The sequence below is a fragment of the Macaca mulatta genome, chromosome 4 (genome assembly GCF_049350105.2).
Source record: "Macaca mulatta isolate MMU2019108-1 chromosome 4, T2T-MMU8v2.0, whole genome shotgun sequence".
Lineage (NCBI taxonomy): Eukaryota > Metazoa > Chordata > Mammalia > Primates > Cercopithecidae > Macaca > Macaca mulatta.
This window is the reverse complement of record NC_133409.1, coordinates 149106839-149130323: the sequence shown is the minus strand read 5'-3', so window position 1 is coordinate 149130323 and position 23485 is coordinate 149106839. Positions and strand designations below refer to the sequence as shown.

Here is a 23485-nt window from a genome sequence, read left to right as displayed (position 1 = left end):
CACCCAGCTCCACCCCAAAACCCCGCCTCTACAGCCCTGACCTTAAACCCCTCCCACCTTTCCTTAGAGCCTGGCCCTAGCTTTCTGGAGGGGAGGAAGAAGTTAGCCACCAAGAGAAGGCTATGGGCCTGGCCTCCTCAACAGCAACTTGGCACAGACTCCCTCATGAAGCTGTTAGATGGGGTTGGTTGGCAGCACTGTGTAATTAAATAGGCTTTTGTGGATTGGCCTGGGGACTTAGCTGCCGTATATAAATGTTATTCGAGTGACTGTATAGCATTGTTTCCATGCAGAGAAGCCTTCGGAACTCAGAGCATCTGACCAAACGTGACCTTTGGGAAAGTCCTCTTGGTTTTCGGGGGGCGACCTCTGTTGGTTTGGCTCCAGCTGCAGAAAGAGCTCCAGAGAAACCTCAGTTCCAGCCTAGCTTGCCTGGGAGTGGGTGCGGGCGAAACAGATGGGGGACACCTATTTAGGTCTGATCTTCTCTTGATCTGACCCTGAGAGGGAGGGAAGGGGGTGTCTGAAGCCCCTGGCCCTTGGATATTGAGATGGAGGGCATGGGTGATCCCAGAAACCCTATCCACCACCGGACCCCTGACAGATGAGATCAGGGGCTTCTTCCTCCATTCGGCCTCCTGGGTCAGGGGGAGTTGGTGGGGGCTCAGCGGGTGACGAGGGAGAGGCGTTGAGGGACCGGGATTATTCAGCTCACCCGGTGCAGGGCCGCGGTCTTAGCGCGGGCTCTAGGGGGCGGCAGAAGCGGAGGCGCCAGCGCCAAGGAGCGGCTTCCATCCTCCAGAGGTTTTTCCGCGCACCCGCCCGGGCCAGGGTGGCCGTCTAGACGCCCACGTGGGGCTTCCTGCGATCGAGAATGAGTTGGGACCGGGACGGCCAAGCCGATGCTGTCGGGGACACGCTGGGAGGAAGAAGTACGAGGAGGAGGCGCGGGGGCGCAGCCTACCCGGGCGTGGGCTCAGGGTGAAGGGCAGCCCCGCCAGGCCCTCCCCGAGGCTGCCGATGCGAAACCGGGACACAAAGGCACGCACCCGCGAGCCTGGCGCCCGCGAGGAAGCGGCGTCCCAGGTGGGATGAGGCCCTGCAACACGTTTTAATGCAGCGCCCTGACGGGCAGGAGCCAGGCAATGCTGCTTGGGAATGTGAAGCCCCATGGGTGCCAGCTAGGGGGTCCCGACTGCGCGGCCAGCCTTGGAAGAGAGGCCTTCTTGGACACCTAACCCGGAGGGAGCAGAGCTTCTGAGTGCCCAGGAGAGGGAGGCTACGGAAGTGGGGGTCAGTCAAGAGTCGGGGGGCACAGGCAGGGACTGTGCATCTCCACCCAACACAAAGACTCAAGGAGTGTGCACGTGACTACACGTGAGTGTAGAGGGCCTGGCCACAGCCCTGGTCTTCATGACAGCACAGCACAAGCCTGATGGGGAGGCATCAGGTGACCAGAGGTACAGATGCAGTAAATGTCTTCTTGGAAGTGGGCCTCAGCCTCCCCATTTACAATTAGACTGGGCTATGTAAGGCTCCTTCTGGAGCACAGGCCCGCGCTCACCCAGAAGCAATTGCACACCGATGTCAGAACCTGGGGCCACAGGGACCCTAAACCCCTACCTGGTGTCCCTGGGGCGTCATTTGTAATTTTATGCTAGTCACCCAGGCTTTGTAAACTCTGGGCCCTGACACCCCAGCTGGGCAGGGCTTGCAGGGTATCTGGATTAAGCCATAGGATTCTGGTAACCACTTAGCTGGGAAGAGGGAACATCAGACGGGGTGTTGGGGGAGGCTGAAATAACAACACGAGCAGTGACACAGACACCTGGGAGGAAACAATCACATTATTTAACCATCAGTCAGCATGGACACTGAGCACAGGGTCCTGGGAGTCCCTTCCATATGCCACACATTAACCCTTTAATTTCAGGATCAGGGAAGGGGAGGGGATCCCAGGGGAGGGACAGGGGTGGCAATGAACATACTCAGTGGCTCAGGACCATGGCAATTTACCAGCCAATATAGAAGAATTTTAATATTCCAGCCATCTGCTGGATGCAGCCCTGCACACACCCCACACTATTCCGTTTCTTCCCTGGGGGAGCATCCTGGCCCTCAAGTAGCAGGCAGTGCCTGCCAGACCCAGACCAAGTGGAAGAGACAGTGTGCACATGGGCCAGGCAGCCAACACCCGTGGGTTAGAGAGCCCCGCCCTGGCAGAGTCAGAGCCCTGAGGCCAGGGAGACCACATATTCCAACTTTCACAGTGGGTGTGACAGGTGAGGTGGGAGGGAGGCAGGGTTCAGCCCTGAAACCCCACACACACAGTCACTGAGGAAAGTCCTGACACAAGGATGTGGGTGCCGGAGCCCACCCCCGAGAGCCCTATCTCCAACATCTGCTGATTTTTGTGGGCATTTCTCTTTTTTGTTATTTTGCTTTCCACGCTTTAAATAATTAATATAATTACTTTTAAATACAAAATACACCGTGTCCTTTCTCTTCTCTTCCATTTGTTTGAGGCGATTGGGAGGTGAATTTTAAATAAGGGTCTCAGCTCTCTAACGGGTCACAGGCTCCAGGTGGGAGGGCCAAGAGCCCCAGATGCCACTCCTCCCGTGGGGTGTCCAGGCAACCACTTCACCCCTCCCCTGGCCTGCCCCTGACTGAGGGCTCTTGGTGCCCTGGCCCAAGGCTCCCTAGATGGTGAGGAGCCCTCTTGGGAGGTGGCACAGAGCTGATGTTGTGGGATTCCAGGTGGGCCTGGTTCCGATGGACAGGATCAGACAGAGAAGGTCCTATCCCATGAAGCAGACAGGCCCCAGCAGCACCCCTCCCCGCCTCGGTGGGGTTCCCAGGTCTGAGAAGGAGGCATCCAGCACCGGCAGCTGCTCCAGCACAGGCGTTCGCACCTCCAGCACCGTCCGGCCTTGCTGTGTCTTCAGGGGGAGACAGGGAAGAAAGGGTGAGCTGGGTAGGGGCCCAGGCTCACCTCTCCTCTGAGCACCTTGGCCACATCAGGGTGACTCAGGATGTACAGATTGGGAGTGTCTGTGTGCCCATGCGTGTGTGCTTGCTTCTCCCCCACTGTGTGCCTCTGCTGGGCAGCCACGTGCCAGTCTGTGTACATGTCTGCATTACCTTGTGTGACGCTGGTATGTGTACCCAAGTGAACCTCACCTGATGGCTTCCATCTTTTCCACCCTCCTCACTGGCTTTTGAGCTCCCTCAGGCATCCCTGACAATCCAGCAGGACGGACTCCTCCCTGTTCTCCCTGGGTACCCTGCCCAAGGGGTCTTCCCACCTCCTTCCTCCAGCCTAAGTCTGAGATCAGTCCCCCACCCAGCTCTTCCTATTCCCACCTGGCAGCCATCTCTGAATTCTTTGACATAGGGGCTGGTCTCCGGGCTCAGCTCATCCTCATTGGCCCCGCGGAGTCTCAGGGGACCGTTGCGGGCTGCTCCAGAGCAGGGGTAGGAGATGTCCTGGTGGGCTGAGACACTGAGCAGCCGCAGGAAGGTGAGCTGGACCACACCCACTGGGGAACCCTCTGAGTCCACGTAAGAGAACTGGAAGGAGAGAGAGGGCTGGTGTCAGGGGGAGACAGAGACGGGCCTCAGGAGCATCTACAGCACCAGGACAGCTGAGCCAGAGTCATAAGCAGGGAATGGCTGGAAGGCAAGGGCTGGGAAAGAAATGAGGGGCTGAGTGGGAGCCAGGAGACTGGGGGTACACGAAAGGCAAAGTGAACATCAGAGGACCGGTGAGAAGGAAACGAAGAAAAAGCTAAGAAGTGGAGAAGGGGTGGCAGGCTCCACGGGGGGCAATAGCCAGAAGACTGTCACCAAAACCCAGAAACCACTAGGTCCTGAGGGGATGCACTATGAGGCAGGGGAGGGGCAGCCAGGGGCCAGCTCTCACCTGCGTGACATCATCCCTGGGCGTCACACAGGTCTCACCGCCTGCTGTGAAGTTGCAGAAAACTCGGAAGGCATCCCGAGCACAGCCCTGGTTGGGGTCGACCCAGTACTCTCCTGTTGGGTGAGGGAGAGGGGAGGTCAGGGCCACCCAGGTCCAGGCTCCAAGATGTTCTTTGCCCCCACATTCCCTCTTCCCTCCCAGCCCTCCCCATCATGCTCTTAGTCTCCTGGTCCTCCTCCCTCCCAGAACCCTAGAATATAGCCCATCCTACCGCTGCAGCCCACTTTCATCATGTGACACCTCTGCCCCCAACAGTAACCCCAAACCCTCTGACTGGAGGAGGTCCGAGTATGGACAGCCTCATACTGGGACATGTGGTTGCAGGCGATCACATAGATTCATCTGTTCAGGTGCAAACAGGTGTGTGCACAGATGTATATTTATCTGCTGTTGCAGACACGGGGCTGATAACCAGCTGGTACATACTGACCCAGATCAGTTGCTCAAGTATTGGGATACTTCTGATCTGGTTGGTAAATAGCTGCAGTTCCCAGCCCCTCAGCCCTCACCCTCAATCCAACACCTTCTCCAGGACTCCCCCAGCATCCATTCTGCTAGTTCAGTACCCATGCTGTGGGGGAGATGTTTGTGCACCCTGAGGCTGGCACTGACCATCAGGCAGCTCTGGGTGGCACAGCTTTAGGTCCTGGCAGGTGCGAGCAGGGCTGTCCTGGGTCCCCGTCGGCCGCCTCATCTGCTCGATCTCCTCCCGTAGGGAGTCGAGTGAGCCAAAGATCTCCTCCAGCCCCCCAGGACTGCCGGGGGCTCCCCCGGTCGGTATGGCCTCATCTTCCTGCATCAGGCGGCTTCCATCCACCGAGCGCCGAGTCTTCTTGGGCATCTGGATGGGCAGTGGCTGGATCACCTCGCCCGGGGGACCCTGGGTGCAGGGACAGATGGAGAGGGCAAGAGACGAGGTTAGGGTGAGGGTGAAGTATGGCAGCAATGGAGCAGAGGGGGATGGCTCTGGGAGCAGCCCCCATTCCTCACTCACCGGGTGTCCTGGAGGGCCCTGCACACCCTTCTCTCCCTTGGGTCCGGCTGGGCCCTGACAAGGAATAAATGAGGTCATGGAGGGGTCAAGAGTTCAAGCATGGATCAAGGTCACAGAAGGATCAAATCAGCCTCCTGGCTGGGATTAAGGGGCTCCTTGGGGGGAGTCTATTTGCCCTGGAGAAACATCATCAAGTCCAGAGGTGGGTGGGGCAAAGGTCAGAGCTGAAGGGGGTCACTCACTGTGGCTCCTTTGGCTCCTTTGGGGCCAGCAGGTCCCTGTGAAATGAGGAACAAGAAAGAGACAGTCACTGCAGGGGAAGGTCAGGACTCAGAGGAGCGGGGAGGCAAGGTCCCAAGTTCACAGGAGCCTTGGGTTACTACAGGAGGAGCAGTCCTGTGGGGATACCAGGACATTCACAGCCCTGGAGGTATGGGGAGGAGGGACTGGGGGTGACAGGACAAATGCGGGACCCTGAGGACTATGCTTGTTAGGCTGGTGGTTCCGTGGAAGTCACTGGGAGGCCATGGGCAGGCAGCAGAGGGGTTTAGGGGATTTGGTGGAGGAACAGAGGCAGTACTCACCGGGAGGCCAGGGGGGCCTCCAGGACCAATGGGGCCGGATGCTCCTGGGATACCCTAGGAAGGGTAGGGTCTGGTTCAACTGGGTCCTCCTCCCACACCCTCCTGAGCATCTGCTCGCTCACCCACAGCTGAGTCCCAACTCCAGCTCCACCCCTCTCCACCCCACTCTCAACCCCCACAACTTCCAGGACCATGCCCTCTACTCACCGTCTCGCCCTTCTGCCCAGGGGAGCCCTGAGGCCCAGGAAGTCCCCGATCTCCCTTCTCTCCCTGCTCACCCGGGGGCCCAATCAGTCCAATGAGACCTGGGTGGCCCTAGAGAAGGGTGCAGGCAGTCAAGAGAATGCAAAGAGGAGTCATGTGGATGGGGAGAAGGGCCAAGAAGACACGGAGTGGGAGCCGGGCACAGGGTCCGTGAGTGGCCCTCACTGAGCAGGGACCCCCTGGGACTGGCTGCTGGAGGCCTGAAGCAGAGCAGTGGGCACTCGAGTCCCACAGGTTTCAGGGTCAAGGGTGATGGGAGAGACACCTGGCCATGTGTCTGTCACTCACCTTCTCTCCCTTGGCTCCAGCATCGCCCCGGAGACCAGGCAGCCCTGGGGGTCCCTGTGGAGAGATGGGAAATCACTCTCTGTACATTTGTGAAGAGCCACTTGCCCACACCCTACCTGGTGGCCCGTCTCCTGTCCCAGCAACTAAAAAGGTTCACCCCTGGCCCACAAGGGAGAGGTGGGACCAAGTTCTCCCCAACAGTCTCCACTTCCTCCAGGGCTTCAGCTCTGTCCCAGGGCAGCGCCCTCACCCCTCACCCAGCCCTATCCCAGTCACTCACCACAGGACCTGGGGGCCCAGCCTGGCCTGTAGCTCCAGGTCGGCCTTGCTGACCCTGAAGATTTGAGGGGACCACAGGGGTCAGGAGGAGCATCCCCACACTGCACTCCTCCCATGGCTCCTCACTCCCACCCCAGCCCAGCCCTTCCCTATGGTGACTTACCACTGAGCCTGGGAGCCCCCTCAGACCATCAGGGCCAGGTTTCCCTGCTGGACCGGCAGGACCCACCGGGCCTGTCTTCCCCGGGGCACCTACAGCACCAGGATCTCCCTGAAACACACACAAGGAATATGTCCTGAAGGGCAGAGGAGTGGGGTGTGGGCAGGGGGCAGAGGGTCCAAGGTGGAAGGTGTGAGGCAGGGAGGAAGGGCCAAACTCTAGGACCCCCTAGCGCAGGAACAAGTATAGGGAACGCCTCTCCCCAAAAGGGCCCAACATGGGAGAGGTGGACATGGGGTAGGCATCTGGAGACAGAGGCATCTGAGGGGTGGGAGGTGGAGGGGATGCTCCAGCACCAGGGTGGCCTTTCCCTCACCTTGGCTCCCTTCCCTCCTTGTCGCCCCTCGGGACCAGGCGAGCCGGCAGGACCCTGCAGATGGAGCGGGAAGGAAGAGCACATGAGGCCATGGGCAGCCAGGCTCAACTCTTTCCCCTTCCTGTCCTGGACACACACATACACACGCACACACACACATGTGCGTACACAGGGACACACACAGAGGGCTGATTCACAGATGTGCGAACAGATGCAGCTGTGACAGCTGTGAAGATACTGGGTAGTCTGTACATTTGTGAAGAGTCACTTGCCCACACCCTACCTGGTGGCCCGTCTCCTGTCCCAGCAACTAAAAACGTTCACCCCTGGCCCACAAAAAAGCCAGCCAGCCCCTGCTCCAGTTTCCATTCTGCTTTGTCAGTAACCACCACTCCCCCTGGTGAGAACATACACACCAGAACCCAGGAACGAACATGCCCAGGACACCATACATCCATCAACCCAACAGCTCCTGCACGCACATTCTGCCCAGGGCAATGAGATACTGCACACCCTTAAACCCACCGGCTCCTGCCCACACACCCAGCCAGGGCAATGCAGACACCAGGCACCTCCCCACCCGTCCCACCTGCCATTGCCCAGCCTCCATCCACAGAGCCCAGGGACTGCCTCCCGAGGTCTCAGGGGTCCACCTCACTTACCCGCTTTCCAAGTGGCCCTGGGGGTCCATTCTCCCCAGTGGGACCAGGGGATCCCTAGGGTGAGAGGAATTGGGGTAGCTGAGTGTTTATCCTCCAGCCATGGGACCCCTCAGCCCCTCAGGAGTGGGGCACAGAAGAGGGGTAAAGGGGATGAGGCTTGGGCTCAGGGGGGTTGTGGGGTCACCAGTCACTCACAGGCTGTCCTGGCTCACCATCCTCGCCTCGGTCACCCTTAGCACCATCCTGGCCCTGCAGAAGTGAAGCAAGGTCAGAGATGGGCCCCCAACCTGGCTGGCATCACCCCCAAAACGGTCAATCCTCCATCCCCTTGCCTGCCCTGCCATAACCCCAGCTTCCCAATACCCAAGCCCAGCGGCCACACAGAGGCCCCCCCATAGAAGCCCCACCCTTTTTGCCCCTTCCCCTCTCTGAGTAAGACTCACCCGAGGGCCACCTTCTCCAGGGGGTCCAGGGTCACCAGGAAAACCAACGGGACCCTGATCCAGAGGGAGAATAAGAGTCAGGGTCACAGCTCCCTGAGCCCACCCAGCACAGATGCCCACAGGCACATGCCACTGCCCTCTAGAGGCAGTGTCCACCCGAACCCCCCAGGAAGAGGCCTCTGCACCCCTCTCCCCACCGTGTGCACTGCGTGTTGTATAATGCCTCAGGGTGTTAACTGCAGGGCATCTCTCACTTTCTCTCTGGATCCTAGACCCCATGCATCCCTCCAGATGCCCCGTTTCCAGAGCATCCCCCCGAATCCTGGGCTCCCCACACTCCAAGATCCTCCCTCACACACACCCATATTCCCAGGTCTGTCGTTCACAGGGCCTGACAGGACTCCATCCCCACCGCCCCAAACTCACAGGGTTCCCTTTGGGGCCGTCATCGCCTGTGGGGCCTTTAGGCCCTGGTGGTCCTGGCTCTCCGGGCTGCCCCGACTCTCCTTTTTCTCCACGTTCCCCGCGTGGACCCTGCAGAACAAGCGGAGGACACAGATGGCCCAGGGGGTCTTGAAGGTCAGGGCTGCAGCCTCTGCTTCCGAGACACCTTCAGCCATCCCCTACTCCCCTCAGTGACAATGGGACATACACAGAAAGTCAAGCCTATAAGCGGAGTCCCCTGGTCCCCTTCCCTTCGAGGAAGGGGAAGAAGGGCTCACTCAGACCAGGGATCAGGCCTCACAGAGGATGGCAGGGAGCAGAGACTCTTGCTGCAGAGGAGTTCCAGCTCAAGGAGGTCACAGGAAAACTAGAGGCAGGGTTGAGGCGGGTGAGGGGGATTGGGGAGTAGGGCCTTGGAGCTGTCACTCACCTTGACACCTGGCTCGCCCTGGATCCCTGGAGATCCTGACTCTCCTGGTTCCCCCTGCAAAGAGATTAGAGTCAAAAACCTCCTCTCCTTCCCTGGCCAAAAAAATTCTGATATTCTCCACATCTCATTCTCTTTTGTCTCCCCAACCAAAATTGGCAGAAATCCAACTCTCATCCCCCACTTCCATGACTGCTCCGTTCACCCCCTTCCCAGTTACCTTCTCTCCAGGGGGACCCAGGTTCCCAACACCTCCCGGGGGGCCTTGTGGGCCCTGGAAGAGGAACAGAAATAGGTGTCATTGCTTAGGAAGGAGGTGCCATTTCAGGGGCAAAGTCCCAGATGAGCAGCCCAAGGTCACAGCAGTGAGGCAGTGGAGGCCTCCCAGGAATAAGGGCTTCTCTTGGCCCCTGAGACGATACTAGAGTTTATGGTCTGGGAAAGGGAGGCAGAGGACCAGACACACTGATCTGAAGGGACAGGGGCTGAGATGACTCACATCAGCGCCATTGGGTCCAGCTGGACCTCGAGGTCCTGGGGGGCCAGGTGGTCCCTGAGGGGAAAGAGACACACCACAGATGGGGAAGGGAAGTGAGACGGCTGAGCATAAGTGGTGGAGAGAGGAGGACGAGCAGCCAGGCCAAGGAGTCGGCAGTGGGGTGTGGGGTGAGGGCTGGCCAGGGAAAGGGGTGACTAGTATGGGGGCTAGGGTCAGTAGGGGTCACACTCACCATAGGACCCACATCTCCTGTTTCTCCCTTCTCCCCAGAGGGGCCCGGCAAACCCTATGCAGGTATACAAAACATGGGCCCAGGTGACCACCCCACTCAAAGCACAACCCTAGGCAGATAGGCCCCACAGTCCCCTCCCCTCAGACCCCACGTGCCCACCAGTCCTCATCAGCAGGCTGCTGGCAGGGTCTGGGGCAAACATCACCCCATCCTGACCCCACCTCTCAGCCCCTGTTCCTATCCCCCAACACACCTGTAGGCCAATGGGTCCTGGGGGCCCATTGAATCCTCTTGTTCCTTCATCGCCTTTGGCTCCAAAGTGTCCCTGGGGTCCCCGAGCTCCAGGCTCCCCATCTGCTCCCTGCAGGGTGGAGGGAAAGCAGAGACAAGGACACAGGGATGGGTCACGGGTCAGGTGTTCTCTATCCACAAATACCACACAGAGCTGGGTGCCATGCCCAGAGCCCCTGCTCCCGCTCCCAGCCCCAAGGGCAGAGGGGGAGCTGAGGGAGGACCAGAGGCTGCTGGGCCTTTGGTGGGGGTGGAGGGGTCACTCACCGCTGCTCCAGGCTGCCCCACAGGACCAATGGGTCCAGGGGGTCCAGGAGGGCCCTGGGTGAGAGAAGAGAGTCAGAGACACCAAAACAGGGAGAGAGATCAGGTGGGAATGAGGTTAAAGGCCAGGAGATCAGAAGTCAAGGTCATGGACACTCACATGTTCGCCCTTGTTCCCTTTGGTGCCTTTCTGTCCAGGGTCCCCCACCTCACCCTGGGAGGAGAAGACAGACAAGATATTAGAGAAAGGTGATAGGTAGAGTGGGAAGGATGACATGACAGGGGCCAGGGGTCATGCCCAGGTCAGCCATCTCATCTGGAGAGAAGATTGTCGGGGTCTGTGGGGTCCCTCACCTTGTCTCCATCCTCTCCAGCCACACCTGGAGGCCCAGCAGGACCAGGAAGCCCCACAGGACCCTGCACCCCATCTCGGCCAGTCGGGCCAGTGGGGCCCTTCTCACCCTGTGGGACAGGACGAAGGAGTCATAGCCTGGAGGTGACCCTCACCCTCAAACACCCCACAGGAAACTTGTCATAGCCCATCAACCCTAGGCTCCCAGACCCCTCCCCAGAGCCCCTCCCCAGGACCCCCACACTCACCGGGACGCCTTTCTCTCCTGCGGCTCCAGGGGGACCCTGCGGGCCTGGGCGCCCTGGCGGACCAATGGGTCCCCCTGATCCTGCTGCACCTCGTTCCCCAGGGGAGCCCTGAGAGAACAGATGAGTCAGACCCCCAGGAAGGAGACCCCAGTTTGCCCATACCAGAGAACCTCAGACCAAAATTCCCAGAAGATCCCAAAATCAGACGCATTCTGTCCAGGGACAGCCTCTGCCCAGCCGCACAGCCCCACAGCCCCTGGTGGTATTGGAATGCCACTCCTACCCTTCCTCACCCACCCCTTTCCTGGGTCCTTTCTACCACCTCCCCCCTGGAACCCCAGACTCACTGCAGGGCCAGGGGGGCCAGACGGACCTTCATTCCCCTTCAGACCAGGTCCACCCTAGGAACCAAACATTTGGGGACGATGAGACTTCATGGAAAGAGAGGGGTAAGGGCTGGGGAGGGAAGACAGGTTCCAAAAGATGCAAGTGGGGAGTGACATGGAGGGGGTCCGGGTCAGGGAGGGGACTCAGGACGCTTGGTGCTTGTGACAGGCAGGGGTCTGGGAGTCACACTCACAGCAGTGCCTGGGAGGCCTCTCTCTCCTGGGAATCCCCTCAGACCAGCAGGACCATCCTTCCCTGGGGCCCCAGGGGGACCAGGGTCACCCTAAAAGGAAAGGAGAGGTGATGAGCCACAGCCACGCTCCCAGATTAAACAGAGAGCTCTCGAGCCCCCTCAAATCGCCAATTCCCTGTTCCTTTCAGCACCTCAATCCCCAGTTCCCCAACCTCCCCTCTGCCTGGCCCCTCGCTGACCTTTGTTCCTTCTTTTCCAGCTGTCCCAGGTAGTCCCTGCTCTCCAGGGGGCCCTGGGGGGCCTGGGTGGCCTCTCTCCCCCATAGGGCCGGTTTCTCCTGCTGCTCCCTAGACAAAGGCAGAGCGAGTTCCCGGTCTCAGGCCCTTCATCCCACTGTCTGCCAAAAGAGCCCAACCTGGCCACCCTAAAACACTCCTCCAGAACCCCTTTATCCCTGCCCCAAAGCCCCCGGGAAATTCCCCGGCATTCCTGGGCCACTGCTGGGTTTTTTCCTGCCCCGTGTGGAGTAACTACACCACCTTGTGTCTCTGTCGGGGAACTGCCTCTCCTGGGGGACAAGACGATGAGAATGTACCCCAAAACAGACTGAAGCTCAGGACCCCTGCCTGAAATCCCAGCCCCCACCATTGACCCCAGCCCCAGGAGTCTGGGTCAGGCGGACCAGGGGCAGGGATGTGTGACCGAGAAAAGAGGGGCAGACAGACTAATGCTAGGGTCTGGGGTCCATTCTCTCCTAGGGACAAACGTACCTGAGGTCCCACCACTCCTGGAGGACCAGAGGGGCCGGTCTTCCCTTGGAAACCCTAGGCGAGGAAGAGAGGAGAATGCAGTGAAAGCAGGTGTGGGCGCTGTGGGCCAGATTCCCAGGAGGAGGGATCCCAGGCAGGATCACACCAAGCCCTGGGCCCTGGGTCTGAGCAGCACCAGGGCAGGCTCCACTCTGCCAGGAGAACGTCCCTGTGGACTTTCCAGACAGCTCTGGGGTTAAAGGGTCTGAGGGAGCCCCGCAAGAATGGGTAGCCAGGAGCATCACTCACCACTTCTCCTCTCTGGCCTGGGTGTCCTGGCAGCCCGTCCTTCCCAGGGGGGCCCTGGAAGGGGTTCAGGTGTCAGGTGAACTCTCGGTTGGAAAGGGGGCAGGGAAGAAGGACTCAGAGAAGCGAGGTGGGTCAGAGCTCAGGGTCAACTTACCGGGGGTCCTTTGGGTCCAGGAAACCCATTGGGACCCTGAGGTCCAGGGAGGCCCTAGAGACAGAGGTGGTGGAAGTCAGGAGAATAGGGGCAGGGGCTGAGTGGTGGAACTCAGCTTCCTCCCTGGGGTGAGGAGGGAGCTGGCTCACCCAGGCTTCCTGGGGAGTTCAGGGGAAGGGGACTCTTGATCCACACTCACCCTCTCTCCAGGGGGCCCATGGGGGCCATCACCACCAGATGTTCCCTGTTGGGGGGAAACAGAGTCAGGGAGTGGGAAGAGCTGCTTTCCAGCTGTCCCTGAGGTCAGGGTGTTGACAGAGAGCTGGGGCTGAGTGGGCAGGGGGCAGATGGAGCCCTGTAGAGACCACTCACCTTAGCTCCAGACTTCCCAGTGGCACCTCGGGGTCCCCGCTGACCCCGTGGACCCTACAGAGGGGAGAGGAGTTGTCAGAAAAACCCAAATGCCTCCCTCTGGACCTTGAGCCACCTGTTTCTCTCCCCTGCACTCACCGTGGGGCCCCGTTCTCCCCGAGGCCCTGATTTCCCCGACAGGCCCTGATGGGAATGAAGCAGAGAGAACATTATCCAGCGTGAGACTCCCCACAGACCCCCTCTACACCTCTCCAGCCCTTCCCTTCTCACCCGCTCTCATCCCCCAGCTTACCCGGGCTCCCTTCTCTCCACTGGCACCAGGAAAGCCAGGAAATCCTAGGGACCCCTGGTGAGAATAGAGAAGGGGGGAAATTGAGAAGTGATGAAAGGTAGGGTTCAGGAAGGGGCAAAGGGGGTCAGGAGAGGCCACAAAGGCAGTGGCGAGGGAGACCTGAGCTCTGCCAAGAACTAAGTGGCCTTGGACAAACCGCTGCTGCTCTCTGGGCCTCTTTCGTCATCTATAAAATGGGGGTCAGCTAAATTCCCTCTGGGGTCCCCCGCTGCCCTGCATCTGTGCTTCCTGGAATCAGGGATCAGGGAAGGGAGAGGAAGAGGGGCACGTATGGGGCACGGCATCACCTTGGGTCCCTGACGTCCAGGATAGCCAGGCAGACCAGGAACACCCAGCTTGCCCTGTGGAGGGACAGGGAGCAGTTAGGAGTGAGAGGAGATCCAGATGCTGCTCCACCCCTGGAGACCTCAACCCTCACATATAATGGCCAGCCCCGACCCAGCAACGCACCCCACACAGCCCAGCCTCTAGCCCGCCATTGCCTGCCCCACAGCTGCCTGACTTGTAGTCTCTCCTTCTCACGAGTGGATTTTCCCCAATTCTAGTGCTGGGATTCCACCTCCCCTGCGCCTGCAGAGGTATCAGGTCCTTCAGGGTCACTGTGATCTAGCTGCTTCCCACCTGTCAACCTCAGCTCCATCTACCCCACGAGGGAGGTGGGATCTACTCCAGCACCCACTCCTGCTCCACCAAGACCAGTCCCCCTGCAGGCCCTTTGCCCACCACACCCTGACTCCTGTGCACGCCCCCTTCCCCAGAGGCTCCAGGGCTCATCCTGCCCAGGCAGCTGCAGAGCAGGGCTTAGGAGCAGAGACTCTAAAGCCAGACTGACTGGGCATAACCCCTGGCTCTGCCCTTCACTGGCCATGTAATTAACAAGCATCCCTGTGCCTCCGTAAAAACCTCAGCAAAACAGTGCTGTCACATGCCTACCTCATAGTATAGACAGGACGCATCAGCACAGCACCTGGCACAGGGCAAGCGCTGGGGAGAGTCAGCTCAGGAGACCACAGACCTCACTGCTATTAGACTCTCTCATCTCAGAACTCCTGCTGCTTGGAGTCCGAACGCATGTTCACTCTGCCTTGAAGCAACAGCTACTCTCTAAGCCTCGTCTCCATCCAACTCTTCATGACAGGGACTTTTCCCTGACTTCTTATATATCCCCTCTGCCCATCAGCAGCTGGGAGATGCCATTTACACAGAGAGAAGTATAACTAATGCATGGCCATCTTCAACTGACTGGCTGACTTCAGCTGCGGGCACCCCCCATGCCCATCCTGACCCCAGTGCCCACACCTCCAGAGGACCCAGGCACAAAACCCTCATCCCATCACCTTCTCGCCCATAAGCCCCGGGGGCCCAGGGTCTCCAGTCGGTCCACTGCGTCCCTTTGGCCCCTCAGGACCATCCTCTCCCCTGGAACCAGGGACTCCAACCTCGCCCTGTGTGAGAGGGAAGGACAGGTGAGTGTCGGGGACTGGAGGTAGGGTCTGGGCCCAGAGGAGAAACGGGCATCAGTGAGGCTGAGGAGGGCTGGAGGGGTCACAGGAGCCACTGCAGGACAGGGAGCCGGCAGGCAGGGATAGTGTAGTGATGGGAGGGCAGGCACGACACAGACCATGGGGTTATCATCCTGTAGGGGTCAGGCTCCCAAGAGAACACAGCACTGGAACTGCGGAGTCTGGAGACTCAGGAGAATAAACTGTTGCTTGGGGTCTCCAGAGTGGAGGCTCAGTAGGACACGGAATTGGGGCCAGTGTGGAATCTCTACTCACCCTGTCACCTTTCACGCCTATGTCACCTTTGAACCCTGGAAAGCCATCCTCGCCCTGAGAAAGATAGAGGTGAGAGGACACCACAGATGACAGAGGGCTGGGGTTCTAATGGGGATTCCGAGAACATAGGTGGAAGCAGGGGCTCAGGAGCTGGAGGGCAGTGCGAGGCAGGCTGGAGGGAAGACAGTGAAGAGAGGAGATGGCAGGACTGACATGCTGGGAAGCTGGGGGCATGGTGCTCACCTTCTCACCCTTATGACCCTTCAGACCCCGAATTCCGTCCACACCCTAGAATTAGACAGGGGATAGAAGTAGAGTGATCAGGAGATGGAGGTGGGTTGGAAGGACCAAGCTCCTAAGACCCCATATGGCTCCCCTGACCACAGCCCTTTGTCTCCCAGCCTGGTGGTCAGTTACCTTGACCCCTCGAGGTCCTGGGTATCCTAGAGGACCCTGAGGTCCAGAGGGACCCTGGAAGAAAAAAGAGAGGCGTTTATAAAGGGGCCTCAGAGTGTCACTGTGGGGACCTCCAGGGGTGGGAGAAATGGAAGTAACAACATTGCTGTCTGGGTAGCGTTACAGGGCACAGGAATTGAGAATGTGGCAGAGCCGTATGAATAATGAGAGAAGGAAATCCCGAGGACTTTGAGGCTCTAGAGTCTGGGTAGAGATTCCCTCAGGGGTTAAAGACATGGAAGATCTCACCTGGTTTCCTTTGGTTCCAGGGGGACCTTCCTTCCCCGGGTGACCCTGGGAGTAAGGGATAGAAAATGTGACCAGTGGCCCCTGTCACCCTCTCTGTACCCCTCCCTACACTTCTTCCAACACAAATTTCCTGTGACCTAGTGAAGCCAACTGTCCATGGACAAGCACCACCAGTGACCTTTCAGTGCAAGGGTCACTGAAGGAGCTTTGAGGTCATGCACTGGGGCGGAAGGCCAAGGGAACTGGATTCGGAAGTGGGGGCCCACTCACCGGGGGTCCGTCTGAGCCAGGCATGCCAGGGAGCCCTGGCTTCCCTTGAGGACCCTACAGGAAGACAAAGAGGCTCAGGGTCACTAGGAGGGTCATGTCTGGACACAGACAAAATCCCAGCAGACATTTAGGGTTCTCTCTACATCCCCACTCTAAACCCCTGTCCTCCAAATCACTTAGTCACTTACCTTCTCTCCATGAGGGCCGATGGCACCCTGGGGCCCAGGGAGACCCTACATACAGGGAAAGAGAAGTCACAGGGGCCTCCCAGGGTGTCTTCCAGCCAGCCTCCCCATTCAGAGCATGAGCGACAAGGGCCTGAGACCCTTAATTTCCTGTATTCTTCCAGCATCTGACCCATTGTGGAAGCCCAAGGGAAGCCATGAAAATTGGGGAAGGGAGTAGGGGCACCACTCACCTGGGTCCCAGGGGTGCCCTGTTGTCCAGGAGGTCCTGGCTCTCCCTGGGGTCCCTAGAAACAGGTGACCAGGCACAGGTCAGAAGGAGATGGGGACAGAACAAATTTAGAGCATGGAGCTGAGTCCCAGCAGCGACAGCCAAGAGGGCAAAAGCAGGAAGCAGACAGGGGTCAAAATAGTGGCCAACAGGATGCTGGCAGGGACCTCAGGGGATAAGAATGGGGGCGGGATCTGCCATCCATCACTCACCAAGCTCCCTTTGGGGCCCTGGGGACCATCCATGCCTCGGACGCCCTGAAACACAAGACGGGTGTGAGCAGCCTGAAGGTGGCCCAGAGGGACCTGTGGTTTTCAGAGGCCCAGCCATTCCCAAGGTTGGGACGGTCAGACCTCCAATCCATCCCGAACCCAAGCAAACACAGCTGGCCCAGGCCTGCAGGGTGTGGGACTGTGGATCTGTGGGCTTGTGGGCATTCGTTTTGTTTTTCTCAAGGATTTATTTCCTATGCCCAAGGGCCCTCGGGGCACCACACCACATGGCCCTCCCTATGCCTGGGGAGTGAAGGCTGAGGTAGGGCAGGGTGGGGCCAGAGCCGGGGGAGCTCACGGGGAATGGGAAGCATGCCGAGAGAGGAGAGGGAGCAGGAAGGCAGCTAGAAAGGTGGAGAGTTGGAGAGGTCAAGGGGTCACCTCAGGGTCAGAAGTCAGGGAGTCACTTACAGGAGGTCCAGGAATACCAGGTGGGCCTTTGGGGCCAAGGAGACCTCGAGGTCCCTGCATTCAGGGTGAGGGGAGGAGACAGCATGAATGGATAAAACTGTGTCCCTTTAGTGCCCATGTCCCCCTCCTGGCTTCCCCAGAGCCCCCTCCCCCAGCACCAGCCCTTGGACACTGACCGACTCTCCAGGCAGCCCTCGAGGCCCGATCTCCCCATCATCTCCCTGGAGGAGGAGGACATGGTGAAGCTGCCGTGCCTTCTAGACCTCCCCTGCACCCAGCCCCTACATTTGCCACTACACGTACCCTCTCTCCATCCTCACCAGGGGGACCAGGAAGGCCCTGGGCACCAGTATCACCCTGCAAAATGGGGGAACTCATAAGAGGGGCCTCAGAGCCCCCAACACAGGCAGACACTGAACCTCTGCACTTAGCCGACCCATTACGTTCACCGAGCTCCTGCCAAGCCTCCAACCTCCCTTCCCTACCTATCCTCACTCCCACAAAAGATTTATCCCCAATTACAACACACACCCACTAATGTACTCACCCTGTGGCCCTTTTCTCCAGGGAGCCCTGGGAGTCCATCAAAACCTCGGTCACCCTAGGAGGAGGAGGGGCAGCCAGAGTGAGGACACAGCCCTGTCCAACCCCACCCCTTCCTACTGCACCTGAGTTGGGGCACTGATCCTGGGGGAGCCTGGGGAACTAGGCCATCCCCAAGAAACAACTGAGCCCAGGGTGGGCTGAAGGCTACAGGCTTCAGGGAGGGGCCCAAGCCTGTTACCTTCACTCCAGGTTCTCCAGGCATCCCCCGGGCTCCATCAGCACCTGCCCGGCCCTGGGAGAACAAGGGAAGTGTCAGAGCAAGCAGGGGCGCAGTCCCCCACACTGCAGGCCCTGTCTCCCCGCAACACCCATCCACCCCTGGGGCACTCACCCTTCTCCCAGCTTTGCCAGGAGGGCCTGTGAGTCCCTGAGGTCCTCTGGGGCCCTGGTAAGAGGAGAGATGGGGTGAGGTTAGGAGGCATGGGAGGGGAGTGAGGGAGACTGAGCTGGGGAACAGATACTGGGGTGCAGTGGAGGAGGGTGGTCACCTGAGGTCCTAAGTCTCCAGACTCTCCTTTCAGGCCAGGGCTCCCAGGTTGGCCCTGGGAGAGAGAAGAGAGGACGGTCGTAATGAAGGACACACCCAAAAGTGGCCTCTGAGTGTTCCCCAAAAGAAGCCCTTCTCCAGAACTATCCACACCACACACACAAATAAAGCATCCTCCACCCAAGCACCCTGCTCACTCACCAAGGGTCCAGGGCGTCCTGTGTATCCCATGGGGCCAGGAGGTCCACGGAGCGCCAGCTAGGGAAGCAGGGTGACAGTAGAGCTGAGGGAGAGGCAGTGGGAACCCCCAGCCGCAGCAGCCTCCAAATTCACCCTTCCTCTCCTGATCCTCATCCACTACCCAGGATTCTCCCCAACCTCCCTGTTAACCTCAAACCAACCCAGGCCTCCCCTGCCCCACATTCACTCCAACCAAACCTTCCAGTGCCCTCCAGAGCCTTCCCTTTCCAGGGAAGCAGCCCCACTCACCCTCGCCTGCTGCAGGATCGCCTGGGCCTGAGCCTCCTGGGCCGCCACCACAGGGCCCTTGTCACCCCCACCACTGCCAAATCGGAACTGAGGGCAAGGAGAGAAGATCCAGATTCTCTTCCAAGAAAGCCATGGGACCCTCCCAGGCAGAGGTTCCCTCCAGCGTTTCTGCCACTTGCCCCAGGTTCTGCCCATCCAGCATTTCCCATGGCTTCCAGATAACCACTTAGAGGATTCCAGAAACTCAGCTCCTGCCCTCCTCCTCCACTGTCCAGCCTCTGCCTCCAGAAAGACTCTCTTTTGGTTCTAGAGTCCCTGAAATATAGGCTGTTCTGCCCAGTCCTAGAAGACTGGTGTTTTGTTCTAGGTCATCTAATGAGGACCCATCTCCCCAACCCCAAAGACAAATCCCTTTGGAGTGATGATCTTTTGAGACTCCTCCATAGCTTTCCTGCCCATCTGGTTCTTGGTAACACGACACAATTCCTTGTCTTTCCCATCAGCAGGTTCCAAAACCCAAGAGACAACTCACTGGGAGCATGAGAGATGTGCCAGGAGGACCAGGAGCCCCATCTGATCCAGGGAGCCCTGCTCGGCCAGGAGGGCCCTGGAGTGGGAAGAGAATGCAAAATATGGGGTGACAGATAAGGGAACATCAAGATCTTAGCACGATTTTGAAACATCCTCTTCAACAGAATAAGTGTAGACTCCTCTAGCTCTTTCCTGAGTCTCCCACCCCCATGGGGAAAACTGAGGGTGAGAAACCAGATTAGTACCCTCCCCAACCAGAGTTTGCCCTCCTTTCTGGTTGCTGGGAAGCAAACCATCCCCTCATTCATTAACAAGCCACCTAACAAGAAATTACTGGGCATGGCAGCCCCCACTTGGATACCACTAGCTCCCCTAAAGCTCCCCCCTCACATAGAGGACACCCCCTTACCCGCTCTCCAGGGTCTCCAACTGGGCCTGGGTTCCCCTGGATGCCAGGGGGACCAATCAATCCCTGAGGAACAAAACAGTAGGGGTCAGGTGTGGGCATTCAGACAGGTGTGGGCACTCAGCCTGTGGCTAAGGAGTGGTCTGTGCAGAAGAGATCTGGGAATCTGGGAAGCGTTGATTGGAGAGATGCTCCAGAGTTCTGAGGAGGAGGCCTGGGCATATGTGGGGACGGCTCAGATGAGCACATAGCAGGGCTTTCTGAGAAAAGCATGGTCACCAGGTCACTGCTAGACTCACCGCAGGGCCTTCTGGGCCAGGAGGCCCCTCCACAAGCATACCCTGTGGAGTCAAAAGTTAAAAGTCAGAGGTGACAGGACCAGCACACCAAACCCCACTTGCTTCTCCTCTTTCCACCACCTCAGCCCTGTGACCAGCATAACTTACAGGTTCCAACACCGCAGGCTCTCCCTTCTCTCCCTTCAGCCCTCGGGGTCCATGGGCAGCCTGAGGGAGACACACATGTAACCCCCAGTGGGGCCTGTGAGCAGCCAGGACACCAGGCCTGCCCCCATCTCAACTCCAACCTTGATTCTTAGATCCTCTCAAGACCACTTCAGCCCTACCCGAAAGCCCCACAGCCCTCCCCTAAAACTCCCTCTTCATACACCTTTCAAGCCTGCCAAGGAGACCTCAGGGTTCCCTGCCCCCCAAACAGTTCCCAGCCCCACCTCAGCAAACACAACCTCTCCATCTCCCTGACAGCCTCTTTCAGGAAGGTCCCCAGACCTTTCTAGTGTTGTTGTTGTTGTTGTTGTTGTTGTTGTTGTTGTTGTTGTTTGGTTTTTTGGGTTTTTTTCTTTTTTTTTGAGAAGTCTCGCTGTGTCACCCAGGCTGAAGTACAGTGGTACGATCTCAGCTCACTATAACCTCCGCCTTCCAGGTTCAAGAGATTCTCCTGCCTCAGCCTCCCAAGTAGCTGGGATTACACTGGGATTACAGATGTGCACCACCATCCCCGGCTAATTTTTTTATTTTTATTAGATATGGGGTTTCACCATGTTGGCCAGGCTGGTCTCAAACTCCTGACCTCAGGTGATCCACCTGCCTTGGCCTCCTAAAGTGCTGGAATTACAGGCATGAGCCACCACACCCGGCCCCTTCCAGGGATTTTAAACCACCCACCTTCCCAAACCCTCTTCTAGAGGACCCTATACTATCCCCCAAAATCCCTCTGACCCCAGGAATCCCTAGAACCTTAAGAAACCTTTCACACATTTACCCCGATACATCATAAAAGAATCTCTCTAAGATTGTGGGTAGATTTTTATTTGGGGTAAGAGGAGGGCATGGACCCATATGAGAACCTGATAAAAGCTAGGCTGGGTGAGGTGGCTCACGCCCATAATCCCAGCATTTTGGGAGGTGGAGGCAGGCAGATCACCTGAGGTCAGGAGTTTGAGACCAGCCTGACCAACATGGTGAAACCCCATCTCTAATAAAAATACAGAATTAGCCAGGCGTGGTGGCACATGCCTGTAATCCCAGCTACTTGGGAGGCTGAGGCAGGAGAATCGCTTGAATCCATGAGGTGGAGGTTGAAGTGAGCCGAGATCGTGCCATTGTACTCCAGCCTAGGCAACAAGAGCAAAACTCCATCTCAAAAAAAAAGAATCTGATGAAAGCTCTGAGTCTTTCTCCAGAAATGAAAAAGTATATGCTATTATGCACAGAATTTTATTTAGGATGTCAAAGGGTTCACAAGTTTAAATATGCCCCAAAGGTTAAGCATCCATACTCCAAGTAAATTTGGAGGCTGGGCACGGTGACGCACGCCTGTAATCCTAGAACTTTGGGAGGCGGAAACAGGCAGATCATTTAAGGTCAGTAGTTTGAGACCAGCCTGGCCACCATGTGAAACCCCGTCTCTACTAAAAATACAAAAAATAGCCGGGCGTGGTGGCACATGTCTGTAATCCCAGCTACTCAGGAGGCTGAGGCAGGAGGATTGCTTGAACCCAGGAAGCAGAGGTTGCAGTGAGCCAAGATTCTGCCACTGCACTCCAACCTGGGTGACAGAGTGAGACACTGCCTCAAAAAAAAAAAAAAAAATTGGAGAGCAGTCCCCACTGAATGCATTGCCCTTCCTCTGGCCCTCAAGTACATTCCAAGCCCACCAGTTCCCTCCCTTGCACACCTCCACTCAGATAACTGTTCCCAACTCTAGGGCCAGAAACAAAAGAACAGGGAGAATGGGAGACATTCACCACCACCCCAACTCCCCCCAACAAAGATCTTCAGAATGTCCCTCTCCACCTTCATTCTGACCAAACAGCAATGATCAGTTTCAAAACTCTCTGAAATCCCATGTCAACCCCAAATACCCAGAGAGCAGCATAAAAGAAAGTCAGCAGAAGCTCAAGGGAGGCAAGAGAGGGGAGGTATGGGACGCAGCAGCACAGCAGAGGAGGCAGCCAGAACTGCAAGGCAGGCAGAAGATGGAGCAGAGTAGACAGGAAGCAGTCCCACTGACAGGGAATACTGGAAGATATGAGAACAACTAAGGGACACAGAACAAAATGACAAACATGTGGAAGCAAGAATGATGCCAGAGCCAAGGAAAATTAAACATGGCCAACATGGCTAGAAAACAAACTGGACAAACAGGAAGTGGCTGAACAGACAGGAAGCAGCCAAAGAAAGGATCCAGGAAGTGAACCTTCAACAACAACATGGCTACCATGACCCAGAGAGAAAAGAAGGGCACAAAACAGGTAGAATGTGACTCCTGCAAAGGGAATCATGACAGTGAAGAGTAATTCTTCCAGAAAACACAAACATCAAGGCTAGGACACACAGGAAGTAGCCATGAGAAATATTGAGGCCCACAATGGAAACTTTATGATTTAGATGACCTGAGACATACAGGAAGTGGCTTATTGTCAAAGGAAATTGTCACAAGATAGCATGAAAAACTAGAGCCAGAACAGAAATAATAAATCCCTTGCAGTCCAACCTGACACAGTTACCAAGATGGATGCCACAGCTGGAGAAGGCAGGAAGGGACAGATAATAAGTGGCCTGTAGGTTAACAAAAAGGTGACATAGGAAGTTATATCGTTCAGTAGAAACATGAACAAAAAAATTGTTTCACCAAGAAGAAATGATAGAGAAACTCTGAAAATGGACACAAGGTAGTAGTTTATTGACCAAAAGCTTTATGAAATCCAGTTTCAGTTAGACAGGAAGTGATCAAGAAAGACAGGAAGTAGCTATATAATTTTTATTTAAATTCCCAATTGCCCTGAGCAGAAGTATCCACAAGAGTCACAAGGTAAGACATTTGGCAAGGGAAGGCAGGTAGTAATCTTTTCAAGCAACATATATATCATATGTGAACAGAAAATGACAAGTCACAGATGGGAAGTTGCTCACAGCCAACAGCCAAGGATCAAAACCAACAAGAAGCAATTCTTGTAGTTCCCACTGGTGGTCAAGAATGAAAGAGAAGCGCCTTTCACTTACGGCTCCTGAGTGGGCTGTCTCCGCAGAGAGGGCAGGGCCAAGCTCTGTCTCCTCACGATAATCATCCCCATAGCCATAGGTGTAATCGTAGGGCCCTTCAGGAGGGTCTGTGCCACCCTCCCCATATTCCTCTGCCTGGAACCTGTCGGCTGTGGGGGGGACCTGGAGATCTGTCTGCTCCTTCCCAGGGATGGGGAGGGAGAGGAGTAGATGGGGATGTTAGGGCTGAGAGGAGGCTTACC

At 57.4% G+C, this 23485-nt stretch overlaps 2 protein-coding genes across 3 annotated transcripts in view; one reads left to right on the top strand and one right to left on the bottom strand.

Moving 5' to 3' along the window:
• PFDN6 (prefoldin subunit 6) overlaps positions 1-23485 on the top strand; it is a 150610-nt gene that overhangs the window by 19841 nt on the left and 107284 nt on the right. The window lies entirely within an intron of this gene.
• COL11A2 (collagen type XI alpha 2 chain) lies at positions 1830-23452 on the bottom strand. 2 transcript variants are annotated; one of them, XM_028847682.2, is made up of 59 exons: positions 23244-23452; positions 20166-20225; positions 20019-20060; positions 19723-19785; positions 19315-19389; positions 18783-18869; positions 18495-18551; positions 18295-18348; positions 18138-18191; positions 17985-18038; positions 17748-17801; positions 17504-17557; positions 17377-17421; positions 17201-17254; positions 16730-16774; positions 16480-16533; positions 16250-16294; positions 16062-16115; positions 15792-15836; positions 15504-15557; positions 15330-15374; positions 15087-15140; positions 14646-14753; positions 13596-13649; positions 13249-13302; positions 13095-13139; positions 12957-13010; positions 12784-12828; positions 12585-12638; positions 12431-12484; positions 12143-12196; positions 11612-11719; positions 11373-11462; positions 11140-11193; positions 10793-10900; positions 10547-10654; positions 10353-10406; positions 10196-10249; positions 9891-9998; positions 9638-9691; positions 9406-9459; positions 9127-9180; positions 8910-8963; positions 8462-8569; positions 8036-8089; positions 7788-7841; positions 7593-7646; positions 6931-6984; positions 6558-6665; positions 6396-6449; positions 6116-6169; positions 5771-5878; positions 5564-5617; positions 5222-5257; positions 4980-5033; positions 4598-4865; positions 3926-4038; positions 3367-3573; positions 1830-2942 (listed from the first exon to the last, which is right to left on the bottom strand). In XM_028847682.2, the coding sequence occupies exons 3-59, from the start codon at positions 20055-20057 to the stop codon at positions 2802-2804; spliced, it is 4029 nt and encodes a 1342-aa protein (XP_028703515.2). In that variant the 5' UTR covers positions 20058-20060; positions 20166-20225; positions 23244-23452; the 3' UTR covers positions 1830-2801. The 2 variants fall into 2 exon arrangements, with proteins under 2 accessions (XP_028703515.2, XP_014991586.3); XM_015136100.3 differs by lacking the exons at positions 16730-16774; positions 17201-17254; positions 17377-17421; ... (10 more) ...; positions 20166-20225; positions 23244-23452 and having other exon boundaries at positions 16480-16657.